The sequence below is a fragment of the Mauremys mutica genome, chromosome 3 (genome assembly GCF_020497125.1).
Source record: "Mauremys mutica isolate MM-2020 ecotype Southern chromosome 3, ASM2049712v1, whole genome shotgun sequence".
Lineage (NCBI taxonomy): Eukaryota > Metazoa > Chordata > Testudines > Geoemydidae > Mauremys > Mauremys mutica.
Genome location: NC_059074.1, coordinates 139,463,898 through 139,477,954, shown reverse-complemented (window position 1 = coordinate 139,477,954; position 14,057 = coordinate 139,463,898). Strand labels below are relative to the sequence as shown.

Below are 14,057 nucleotides of genomic sequence, written 5' to 3'. Positions count from 1 at the left end.
CTTGTTACACAGATGGTTATAACATTTTTATAGTTAACTTACAACCACTGATGCCCGAGGAATAGAAACACATCTGCCCCAAACTGCCAATCCCGTAGGCTCTTTCTTTTCAGCTACCAGAAACATAGTTGAAATAGGTGTAAAAAGCCAATCTATATAAATGCTCTACACAATTTGTGCATGTGTGTATACATGCTCACACATAATATATAAATTATTTAGAATATTTATATTAGATATAAAAATAGACTACACAGATTGCACAGTGTTGGAGTGTAAAATCCTGTTCGGCAGGTACAAATGTGAACAAACTACTATTTGCCTGGTACGTTCCTCATAGCAGAGGACATTTCAAGCAACCAGAAAATAATAAAAGATCACATACCAAAACATGCAAGCCAACCCTCATCACAATAGACTAGCCTTTTAAGAGATTCTAAGCAACTGGAGGAAATTATAATAAAATATTGACTATTTTGCCAGCAAAAATGCTCTCTCTGATTTTCAGACTATTATTGTACAGAACATCCATATCCTCATTTACAGTATTCTAAACAATCATTGAAAAAAATATATTTACAAGCCTCCAAATCAATAATTTATTGGTAATATAAAATAACTTCAAGGATCCACATGCACTTTATAAACTATGGTCCATATACTCCATCTATGGAGTAGGGCCTGGCAGGCTCATGCAAAGAAAGGACATGGTTAAGAGAGGTGCTCTCAGACTACATGTAGACATCTTTCCCCGTTTGCTGTAACTCCACACTCCATCTAGGCTCTAAGAAGAAGGGTGCAGGCCAAGGTTTGGAAGAAGAGCTACCTACTCTAAGTAACATGCTTCCTTTTACAGCCAATGGCCATTCCAATGGAGAAAGGTCAGAGAGTTGATGCTGCCTGAAGAGATGAACTATGCTCAAACCCTTACATTAACCAAAATCATTCTAATGGTTAGGAAGGGGAGTGTATTAGAAAAGTAGAGTGATAAGTAACAAGTGCTAAATACACCAGACTAGATCAAAATCAATTAAAGCTTAAGAGAGCTGAAGAAATCCTTGCCTATGATAGTATGGTTGTATATTCATTACAAATTAATAAGTTCAATCATTAATACACCTAAAGCAAGTCACCCTCAACTCCCCCCTGTCACCAACTAGTACAGATCCCATCACTACAACAGGGAGAACTGTGTGCAGAGTACTTTAAAATTGGTACTGAAAGCATAGGCAATAGACACCACGAGCCAACATTTCAGGTGAACCTAAAAATGGCAACCAGATTTAATATCCTGTAGAATTTTTTAATTTATTTATTTTGGGGGGAAAGGAAGGTGGTAGTGTTTTGGTTTAGGTTTTATTTTTGCTATATTTGATCTTATATTCCTTTGCTGGTTGCCTTTATTTATAACTGGCATTGTAATATTTTTTTTCCTCTTTGCGAGAAAAAAAATACTTTTTACTATTAAGAGTCATTTTCTGCAGAATGGCAAAATGCAGACTTTAATGACAAAATTATATTTAAAAATTGAAATGATACTAACACGTTCTTTGCAGAACTGTGTTCAAAGTGACATTTCTCTGAGGTTCAGAATTGTAAAGTTACCAAGTAAAGTTGACCCCACATCTCCAGTGACAGAGCAATGACACTGTCATCTTGATCAAATGCCACAATTCAGACAATGCTTCTGAACTAATTTACTCACCCTCAAAAATCCATCTTAAAATTAAAAGCACGTGGGAACAAGAAGATAATAAAGAACAAGCTGATGTAAAAAGAAGGCAGGTAAAAGAAAGAAGGGAGGACAAGCCATGGAGGGCATCATGGACTGTTGGATAACAAACAACAACAACTGTACAGCCCATTTAAGCTTCAGAGAGAATCATAACATCTCTCCTTCACTCTCACAAATTGCAAATTTCTCAGCTCAATTCCATTTCAATAGCAGGTGTCAACCATCTATCATTCAGACGGACATCTACTTTCTTTTAATGACACATTTCATTGAGGAAACAAAACTGAAAGGGATGAATATTTACATTATATTCAAAGAAGTGACTCAAAAACAACTTTAATTATTGTAATTTAAATATAAAATAACCTTGTTCTTAAAAACACTCCATATCATCAGAACAGATGTTAATAAACAGCATATTTTCTATAGAGAAAGATAGAAATAATAGGGGAAAGTGTTATCTTGTCTATTTCATTGACACAAACATTTCCAAGCTGCTGCTTCAAAGCAAGTTGACTGATCAATTAATAAGGTCTTACTCTAACTACTGTTTCATGGAAAACTCAGAAAGGACTATAAAATAGGTTATTGCCCCTGTCCAAAGCAAAAAGCGAAGTGATGACAAACAAGAGTTACCTTTTTTCCTCACTATAAATACCATATTTCATTACAATATAAATGCAAAAGTGTATTTGTAGAACATCTCTCATCTGTGACAACAAATTATTGATTCACTCAGTATTTGTGAAATATCATAGACATCTGGTGAAAGACCAGAGGAGCAAAGAAGAGAAAATGTGGTATTAATATCCAAAGAAGTAAAGGATGATGATCATTGCAGTTACCATCCAGCAGGTTTAACTATAATATAGAAGGAGAAGACTCTATAAACATCTAGAGGGCAACACAATTATGAACAATACGTAGTGTTTATGAAGAACACCGACTTCTGGTTTTGACAGAATTACAAAATTAGTATACGAAAGGACTGAAACACAGATAGCCTGTCTCAATTTTATAAAACATTTGACTCATGGAAAGTTAAAATCAATCTGAATTAATTCTGAGTGTGAAAACTTGCTGAAGAACCAAACAAGAGGATCAATAAATGGAAAATAAACTGGACTATATTCAATAAAAGTGAGAAACCTGGAAAGCAGTAATGCCTAAAGAGACCTTGGAGTAACAGCATATAGCAAATTAGAAGCAAGCTTACTGTGTGATACAGCAGCAAAAAGTGTTATTTGTGGCTGCATACAAAGAAGAAACGCATTGCTGTGCAGAGGAGTAATCATTCTGTATACCACTTTCATGAAATCTCTATAATTTGAGAAATAGGCTGAACAATGCAGCAAACTCCATTACTGTTAAGTTAAAAAAAAAAATGAAGAATAGCCTGGGTAAGGCAGCAGCAGGCTGCAGAGATCTAGAATAGCAGACTAAAAACCTCACTACGATTTTTGGTTTTGGGAGGAGAGCATCAAATGCATATGCTAGAAAACAGTGACTTGCTTTTGTACTTAGTGTACATGAACAATTCATAGTCAAGTTCATGACCTTTGGGAACAAACTTAATACATTAGCTTAGCTGATATTGAAATCTACTACTGTTCTTCATTGTGGAAGTTGTAAAACAACCTTACTGTGATTTTTAAGCTGTTTCTGATAACATTCTATTAACTTCCTGGAGTTTAAATAAATACAGAATTAGATCAACTATAAAACCAAAGCATTCATCGCTTTCCCCTTTAATATGCTGGTAAAAATCTCTTGACTATGGCCCAGTTAGATGATGATCTATGCCATATTTATACATTATAAAATATTAAATTTAGGAAAAACAGTTACTGCACTGGTTTTAGTGCTCTCCATCATTAAAAGCAATAGCAGACGTTAAGGCACTGCCTGCAGCATGACCACGTTCCTCTCAGACCAATTTTCTGTTCTGTTGTAATGCTTTGATTAATTTTTAGTGCATAAAATTGCTGTGATTGTATAGAAAAGGATGAACAACTTCTTCATGATCTCTGTTTCATTCTATTAAATGTTGCCCTAACAGCTGACAAAAGACAGATCTGAAATTCAAGCTAGTAATAATAATGAAGCAGAGTGGCCTGGGTACTAAGCTAGAAAAAAAGAAAAAATACAGATGTTTTCGATGGGCCCTTCTTTATGCAAGGTGACTAGAGTCCTCTCACAACATACCAGTTTGTTATGGTGACTGATAAGGCTGGGGCTTCCGGCCCAGGAATTTGGTTCCCACTCATTCAGGATTTAGACTACAACAGCAGCAGCACAGCTGGGTATGGGTTCTAGGGTAATTCAGGCATTGGCATTCAGAAGCATACAGAGTGTACATGAGACCCCAGGTAGGGAATTTTTTGTTGTTCATTTTGCATTGTTATTCCAGATGCAGGAATACAGGCCACGCCGACAGTGGCATGGATCTGTGGGCACAGCATTGTTTATGGATGGGCATCCAGGCTGTCTGAGTGTTCGCAGCTGGGGCTTAGTGATGAAGCAGTCCTGAGCTAGCACAGAAGGAGGGGCATATTATGGGACCAGCTGATGCCACTTCTGTATACTGTGGGGGCTTATCAGTGGGCACCAGATATGATTGTGGTGCAACGTGGGGGAAATGATTTAGGAATGTGTAAAGGGGTAGCCTTAATGCTTAGAGTTAAGAGGGAAATGGGGCTGATCCTGGAACTTTTTTTACACGTCAAAATTTTATGGTAGGATATGCACATGCAGGGTGTGGCAGGGAACTGTGAAGCACTCCCAATGGCCTGGGGTCAACAAGGCTAGGAGGTATGTGAATTGGGAGGTGGCCAAATTCATGGGGAATCACTGGAGTGGGGGGAAGGTGTCAGTAATTGTGCATTGTGATACAACAGCCTAATTAAACCATATGTAATATCTCCCGTCCTTATTCCAGTATAAAGAGACAATACATACGTTTTCTAAAAGCAGAGGTGAGGCTGGAATTCCTATAGTAGCATGGATTACACTGTGAATGTGTGCTCCATAAGCAGAGTATTTCAGGTGCTGTTATACTAGCAGCCAATTTATAACCTGAAAGGCCTTCACTTTTACTTACCCCACATCAGCTACCTAAACCAATATTTTATAGATGAAAATCCATTTTACCAATTAAAATGCAACATAACAGTTGTCAACTTCCAATAATAAAAAAGCCAGATTTTTTTCCTTACTTATACTTACTGTGGTAGTACCCGAAGGCTCAACTGAGATTAGAGCTTCATTGTGCTAGGCACTGTACAAATATATAGGCTGACATGCTCCCTGTTCCCCAAGGCTGGAATCTAATATAAAACAACTAATGCAAGGAACCAAGGAAGAGTCAGGGAGAGAGAGGATGAGGGTAACAATTAAATCATGTGGTTTCACAGATTAGGTGCACAATCTGAGATTTTCAGAATTTCTTTTTTTTTCCTTTGAAGTTTAACTATGGGGGCAGAAGTGAGATGGCAGGAGCAGGATGAGTTACTGGGAGAAAGCAAGCAAAAAAGGAAGGAACAGGAAGAATGGAGGGAAGGGAGACAGAGCCCGGCAGGAGAGAAACTCTGTTAGAGAGCGGTAGGAGGGGGGTGGGGCAAACAATGACCAGACAGAACACCCTGCGTAACACATAGGCCTTGATATGCTGGTCCATCCAAACTCTGTTGAAATGGAGTTGGGAGTTGTAGAGAGCTGGTTGCAGCTCGCTCCCTGATTCAGGACTGTCCAGTTCCAGCATAATGTAGAGCTGCCTCCTGTGCAGCCCTAACTTACATTACTGGCTTGAAGTCCCTCCAGAGTGGAGGATTTGGTGTACCAGAGCTATACTCTGCTATGCCCCTTTCCTCATCGTCCTGCCCAAACTCCCTCCCAGCATCCCCTCCTTCCTATTACACCGAGAACCCAGGGTGGAAGGAGCACGAGGAGGCTGGTGATGGAATCATTGGCTGAGCTCCTCCATGCAGGCAAAATTCTCCACCAGCTGTTTTTGGCCAGTTTATGGCCATTAAATGCTGCTTGCCCAGCACAAAGTGGATGGGAGTCTCTTGCACGCAGAATGCTGTTATCACCAATGTCCAGAAAGAGCCTCATACCAACCCCACTGCAGCTGCTCCCACTCCCATGTTGCTAGGGAAGTCTCTGCTACTCTTGAGGGCTGGCTATTCTCCCAAAAGCTTCTACCCTTCCTCATTCTCAGCCCACATGACTAAGGGATGTGGCACTACTTCAGTGAGATGGCACTGGCCATCATTGAAATATGTGATACTGCGCTAGATGGACCACTGGTGTGACCCAGTATGACTGTTCTTATGACAATTCATTTGAGAGAGCCCAAACAGCAGAAACAGCCTACAACACATATGCTAAATCAATTAGGTCTAAATTCTTCAGGGAACCGTGGAAACTGAACATGCTTTCCTGCTATTTATCCAAAACAGCACAAGCAAAAGAACAAAAAGGATGATCTGTGAGGTTTTGGTCATTTTCATAAAATAAAGACTAAAGCTTTTTTCTTGTTTATACAACACAACAGGTACTGCATAGTATACCACATATAGATGGATTAACAGAACTTCCTACCTCAGCTTCATTCTCTCATGCATTCTCCCATGCTGGATACACTGTTCTTCCAATTCATCATTTCTTTTCTGCATCTTCTCCAGTCTATCATGAACATACTCATTTTCTTGACTAAGCTGGCTGACTTCAGACCTAAAGTAGTAAAAACACAGTGGTGATGGATGTTGTCAGATTTCATCCTATACTGGGCCATTACTATGTAGTCTCAACCTTTATAAGACTTCTTTACATGCATGTGTAAATAGGCTCTTATTAGAACCTACAGAAAAAAACATATGTTCATTTTAACTTAGCAAGCCACTTCCTAGCATCTGGAGACATGACACTGTGGTATGCCACTTTCTGGTAACCCAGTTACAATAAGAGCAGCCTCTCACTTCTAGATATGTAAAAACCCACTTATGCAAGATCACAATTCCCCTAGCTTGGTGTGGACAATCAGACTAAGGACTGATTTTAAAGACAACTGGCCATTTTTGGTGTCAAATGAGGTCAATGGAGTTGAATCAGATTTACATGCGCCCAATAGATAGGACCTGAGAGCAAGATAGGTGATGGAATGCCTAGTTTGACAATCCTGGCAGGGTTTAGGCACGAGAGAGGTCTTTGAGCAGCTCATTAGCTATGGGGTGGAATGAGGACTTGGGTGGCTTTGTGCATGCCTACCAGCAGAAACTTGGATGCGTTGGGGACTTTAGGTGCCTCCCGGGTTAAATGGCAGCTAAGCAATTTTGTGAATGTCATTGGTACGTAAATATCGGACAGTCACGTAAGTCCTTTTGTGAACCTAGTCCTCTGGGTCTATGTGCTAGATAAAGTACAGAACTGGAAACCAGGTGCTCTTCAGTTCTAATCCTGGTTCTGACACAGACTCCTTCAGCAGCTTTGGACAAATCATTTATTTGAGTTTCCTAATATGTAAAAGGGAATAACAATGGACAAGGAAGACTCCCCAACTGTGGGAGCACTAGGCCCAAGGTGGTGTCTCCCCTTCCCACCATCATGTGGGCTTGAGAGAAGACTGCAGAGAGGAGCCAGACAGAAACTCCAGCCCATAGGGACAGAAGAAGCCAAAGTGGGATCCTTTGGCCATTCAGAGAACTTTCTACAGTTCTGACTGGACTTTCTCTGCCCTGTACTGATTGGCTGCTCCAACCTTCTCCTTCTATCTCCCCCTTCTTCAGTATCTTCATCATAGTGTCACTCCTCTTCTCCCCTTCCCTGTCCTCCTCATTGCTTTTCCCTTCAACATCCCCTCTCCCTTTCCTTTAGCTTATCATTCCTAACTAAATCCACCAAAAATAAAATATAATCGAACTAATGTGATGTTTATTGCCATCAACTGTTCATTCTGACTGTAGCCTCTTAGGGGCAGGGACTGTTTTTTGTTCTGTGTTTGTGCAGCTCCTGGCACAATGGGTCCAGTGCACGACTAGAACTCTCATAGGTGCTACAGAAATACAAATAAATAATATCAGCAACCCACCTCACAGAGTGTTTCAGATTAATTACTGAATGGTTTATAAAGCACTTTAAGACCTTGGAGTAAAAGGTACTGTTATAAGAGCAAAGTAGTATTAATGTTATTAATAAGCTAAAACTGCTATGTTGAGTTTCAGAGTATATTTCTCAGAAGATGAATAGCAACGATCACATTTTATTCACTCTACATGACAGAATAATTTCATCTTTCAACATCTCAGTTTGGAGGGATAATACAACTTAGTACCTCACAAGGCACTTTAAGACTTAATAAATGAAGATATATTAAGTGTCTTGAGTCATTTAGGCAGAAAAGTCATTATGTAAGTGCAAATTATCACAGGCAATGACTTGTTTATACTGCTCTATACACTGAAATGCAAGTACCATATTTATATTGTAACTGATTTATTTTACAATTATATGGTAAAAATGAGAAAGTAAGCAATTTTTCAGTAATAGTGTGCTTGACACTTTTGTATTTTTATGTCTGATTTTGTAAGCAAGTAGTTTTTAAGAGGTGAAACTTGGGGTACGCAAGACAAAAATCAGACTCCTGAAAGGGGTACAGTAGTCTGGAAAAATTGAGAGACATTGCCCTAGTGGAATGACTGAATTCTAGGGGAGAGATTCTCTTCCAATTGCGGTACCCATGTGCTGCTCTGGTGGCATATGAGACATAAAAAACACTGCAGTAGAATGGGGGCGAAAGCAGCATAGGGCCAGTGTAACTGGTTCTTCTCTGCTCTCCTCATAAACCCTCATGTGCTGGGAATGGAAGAGAAGTGTGTTGGAAAGGTGAGGCGGCAACACTGTAGCACATAGCACTTTGGGGATTCTGGGTTATGATACAGCCTTCAGGAGGCCGCTGTTAAGTCTGAGCAGCTCATAGTTACCTTAATTTACATCACTGGCTGCACCAACCTCTGCAGAAGGCCAGAATTTGGACAGCAGAAAGATGGCTTATAATACACCACCTTGCAATGCTGCCAACTCCCACAATTTTATCTCAAGTCCCTAGATATTTGGTGTTTTTCCTAGAGCGCCAAGATTTGTGTGATTATGTGAGAATCTCAGCCTTCATTTAAAACAAAGGCTAGTTTTTAATCCCAAACTGCTGTGACAGTTTTGAGAACATAACCTAAGGGCACCCTAAAATTCAAAACCCAGAAGCAAATAAATATTCAATTTTTTTAAACATGATTTTTAAGTTACTCCATTTTTTTGAGGTCTGATTCATGATTTTTTTTAAACACTTGGATTTGGTAAAATTTCTTTTCCCCCCCCACTTCCTTCTACACTGTCTTCTCTGCATTGTATTTCTTGGAGCCACTGCACAGAATCAGAGCTTAGCTGTTTTATGCAGCAGTGTCTATTCTTGCTTCTCAGAAAACCAGTCAATTTTATAGTATTACAATGACAAATGCTAGAAAGTAAAATTTTTATTGACATAATTGGGATTGGGATAATTCTTCTTTAAGTGGATAGCATATCATCTTAATGATTGGGTTTTGCAGACAGATTTCACATCCTGGTACCACTAGCTTGGGCAAGCTACTCCTGGTGTTGAGTATAACGAGTGCAGTCTCTAAACAGATCAACCAAACATGCAGAAAAATAGTTCAACCGGGTGTATGTTCTTTACTTCAATTAAACTCACACAGTTGGACACCTACTGTTGCCAAAACAGTAATATAATTTATACATTATAGTCCAAACAGTAAAACTACACTAAAAGTCATTTAACAATATTTATAACACCATAAAATACAGTGTTAAAATATATGAACTGCAATATGTACCAAAACTGTAAAATTTGTTTCTCATCATCAGTGATTAAAACCAGGATCATTGCTCTAGCTTCAATACTCACAACCCTGGTGACAGATTAGAATTCAAATCTTAATGATCAATTTACAATTAACAAGATAGAAGTGAAACAAATTAAACCAACCATTATATATAATGAGACCCAATGGACTCCCATTGTTCCCCTTAATTACAAAACGCAAATCACAAATACACAATGGCCAGTGTTAAGCATCATTCCACAAGTCTAGGAACTCAGACAGTAACAATCTGAGAAAAAAAATGAACCAAACAACACAAAAACCCCCCAAAAGGATTATATTTAGATTTTTTTTACACTTGTGCGTTTATATAGTACCTTAATATATACTATTTTTCTTCTATGCAGCCTGAGGGGTGTATAATCTTGTTCAGTATTCTGTCCTGAGATCTATCTAGCCCTAGGTAGGGGTTAGCTCGCAATAAAAGGTTTTACCTAACAAAAAAGTATTACAGATATCGTACAGGAACCATGTATGAAGTGTAGCAAGGTAGATACACAGCTGGAGGTAACACATTTCATGTACAAATGCATTGGTAAAACTTAAACAGTCTGCTTCTTCTAAATGTGCACCAAATATCTTATATAAATCTATACTTCTATTGGATCTCTTATTGCAAAAGCTTAAGTGTTTTTACACACATTAATTAATATAGCATCATAGGACTCCTGTTAAGTATTATCCACATTTTACCAATGGGGAAACTGAGTCACAGAGGTTCCCAAGTAGCATGGCAAACAACATATCTAGGAAGAGAAATCATATGTTCTGGTCCCAGACCTCTGCTCTAATCACTAGACTAGACACTCTAATGTGCTGTGCACAATCCAGGATTTTGGCAGTAACTGAAACCTATGGTTTGGCCACTATGTCAGACAAATAAGACACACTGAATAAACTATATGATCAGAATCTGTTTTGAATAATAATAATATATTGACACCATATTATGAAATCTGTAAGAGAATTCTATTTTAAAAGAAAATGCCCTCTCCATTGACTCCTGGAATTGTAGCTGCACACACAGTGATCATGAGATAACAAAATTACTTCGAGTTGAGAGGATGTGAAAGCCAATGGCACTCTGGGTGCGCTGACATTACTGCCTCTGGTCATTCAAATTACAGCTGCTAAGATCATCTTTCTTGTCTGCAATTCTAACCACGTCTCACCAAATCTTCTAATAGCTTCCCATTTTCCACCATCTTTATTTCAGTCTTCCTCCTCTTATCTTCAAAGCCCTTGACAATTCTGCCTCTCCCAACTGATCCATTCTTCTTTCTGGACTGAGTCAAACCCCCATTCCCTCCATTCCAATGTCGTCAGCCTCAACCCACCATATGTCCACTTCTCACAACTATCTTCATGCTTTGTGCTCCCTATGCACAAAATACCCTTCTTTAGGGACAGAAAAAGGTGCTACCCAGTCCTCTTTCACATCCTTGACACTTCCAAGAAGTTAGTCAGCCAATATTGGCTAAAATGAGGGGACTAGGGAATTATTGAGAATAATTTAAATAAAAAAAGTATATATTTTCATTCTTTGCACTCACCCTTCATATGTTACTTGACAAGGTTTGTGTGTGTGTTGGAAGCCCTTATATGTTATATGAACAGGTGGAATAAATCTTAATTCAATTATTTTAAATTATTACTTTGCCTGCAGCCAATTATGGCTTCAAGCTTCACCAGCTCTCTGAATTCTTCCTATTTTGTGAGTCTTCTTATGTTACTCTTACAATGTTGGACAACCTGAAAGGCAGATTGATTGGTAAAAGTGCTACTTCTTTGCCTCCTGAGGAACCAGCATGACATTTTCAACACGGGAGTTTCTTTTTAAAATTACCCATTTTACATTCCCTCCATTTTTAATCCCTTCTCCAAATGTTTTGCTTTCCAAATTTACTTTGGATGAAATTCACCCCATATGGAGAGTATGAATGAAGTCTATGCTCCACTCAATACCCACTTTGTCTTGCAAGTAAGATTTAATGGTGGATAGGCTTGTGGGGAGACTCTGCAAAGAGGTGAGTTTCACTCTTTCGGAATACAAAATCAAATGGTTTATTTGATTAATCTCACATATGAACACAGAATCTCAGTGCTAGAACCACAAAGTAGCCCAATTCTTTGCAGGATAACCTTCTTCTAGCCTAAGAGCTAACTATGAACAGGACATAACACTATACTGTATATGACTAGTGCAACTCTAAACTCCTACTTTTACTCAACTACTTTGGAGTCTAATTGTTTAGTTGTGCCACATGTAGAACTACCATTTACTTCAATGGGAATGCCACATGAATGGAGGCTATGGAATCAGACACTTACTGAGCAACAATTTTCACAAGAGTTTGCTGAGAGGGAAGATGTGATGAAAATCCAGAACCACTACCTAGTGTGTGCTACTGTCAACTAAATGGCTTATTTAAAAAAAAATGTCATTTAATCCCAGATATGCAACAGAATTCAGCTTCTTCATGTGACATGAAGATATTTAACTGAATATTTATTAATTATTTTTAGCATAATTTCAAACAACATTAGAATTGTGGCAATTTGACAGTTAATTTACTACTTTTTATTTGAAGAATACTAATCCTAAGAAGAGTATAATATATGATTTCTCAGATCTGAATAGTCCAAGTAATTTAAATGGAAACACCATTTGAAAAGAATAAAATTAGAAATACCCTGGGCAAAATCCCATCTTGGTTTCTCAAGTTGCAGATGCCATAACAGATTTGGAATAGGTGTGGATGACAAGTTTTAGAAGAGAATAATAAATATAAATAAATACAGTAGCTCACTTCTAAGTAGCAAAATGACACCTACCTGTTTTTTTCTGTTATATGTTCCAGCTTCCTTGCCAACATACAACATTCCTCCTTTAATTTTGCTATGAATGTATTCTGGGAGGTCAGCAAAGAATCCAGTTCATTCACTAGAAATTATATTTTTATATTTATAAAATTAAGACTTGATACAAAGATTTAAAATATTCTTATCCCCCCCACACACTTTTTTAAAAATATGGTTTAAATTCCAGGCATTTGAATATGAGATAATGATCTAATCACAATTTACCAAAGAATGGGTAATTTTAAGAATTTCTGAATGGGAAAAATGTAAGCCACTTCTTCCCTCAGACATCCACAAACATTTATCTTAACCTTTCCTGCAATTCATCATTAGGGCATAATCTTGCAAGGTACAGAGCACCTTCTACTTCTCTTGAGATCATAAATGGAGTTGAGCATCACCTCACACTACCAGACCTTTGAACAGTTGTCCTTACTGCCTGTCATAAGTAGTTAGTTAAGGGTTAAGTTCTACCTGTAAAGGGTTAACCCAGACCTGGTGAAACACCTGACCAAAGGACCAATCAGGGAAGAGAATTTGAAAATCCCAGAGAGCGGGAACTTGGGTCTCTGTGTGCTTTGTTCTGAGTTCTTAGCCGTCTGGACCTACACCAGACCAGACGCTTAACCAAGTCTGCTCATCTCTCTGAACTAATTTCTGCTATTCAAGCTAGTGAGTATTAGAAGTACTGGGTAATTTCATATAAGAATCCTATGTCTGCAATTCTGTGTGTTTGTATTGATTATTCGTAATTTTGCCTGTATTGTTTGTACTGAGGAAAAGGGAGAAATTTCTCCAGGGATTAATAAGATTAGACCCTATGAATGTCTATCTTGGATTCATAGAGATTGTGTATTTTTTCTCTTCTTTTTTTTATTCTTTTAATAAACTCTTTTAAGTTCAGGACTTGGTTAAGTTCCTTACCTGTGGATTCAGGGGAAGGAAGCTAGGCGCCACTCTGTGGAGACAAGGGTTGTCTCCAAGCAGAGAAAGCAGGGAAGGGAGAGGGAAGGAAAGAAATCTTTCCCCCTCTGTGATTTGATCTGTGCTTCCCCGGGAAAATCTCTGGAAGGAGGAGAGGGAGGGGGGAAGTGGGCTGCTTCCCTGTGTGTAGAGATTCAAGGCGTTTGAATCCAGGTATCTCTCTTCAGAGCAGGCTGGAGAGAGGGGAGGGGGAAGGTTCCTCCTCTGTGGTTTGAATCTGGGTTCCCCAGGGGAAGCTTGGGGGACAGGCAGTGTGTCAGACACTTTAACCTGACTGGTGGCAGCGCAAGGGAGACCTACCCTAAGGGTTAGGGTGGGGGAAGAATACATGCGGGTCCCCATCTTTGAACCCAAAAGCTCAAAGTGGGGGTGAGATCCCATGACACTGCCTCTTTCTGGTAGGATGAGCAAGCAGTCTCATTCACAATGGACATGCAGGCAACTCAACAAAGAGGCTATCTAAGGTGATAATGGACCAAAGCCTTTTGTGACAAAACTACCATAAATGCCAAATTCACACTTGTTAGTTTTTCTTAAACTTG

At 38.8% G+C, this 14,057-nt stretch overlaps 1 protein-coding gene across 8 annotated transcripts in view; it reads right to left on the bottom strand.

Moving 5' to 3' along the window:
• The window catches only part of SDCCAG8 (SHH signaling and ciliogenesis regulator SDCCAG8), a 152,454-nt gene that overhangs the window by 43,516 nt on the left and 94,881 nt on the right, over window positions 1–14,057 (bottom strand). For 6 of the 8 annotated variants that reach the window (XM_045008476.1, XM_045008474.1, XM_045008480.1 and 3 more), the window contains exons 15-16: window positions 12,505–12,613; window positions 6,338–6,469 (exon numbers count right to left, since the gene is read on the bottom strand). In XM_045008476.1, the coding sequence (XP_044864411.1) occupies window positions 6,338–6,469; window positions 12,505–12,613 (241 nt within the window). The remainder of the gene's footprint in view (window positions 1–6,337; window positions 6,470–12,504; window positions 12,614–14,057) is intronic. The other 2 variants (XM_045008481.1, XM_045008482.1) reach the window with 1 other exon arrangement.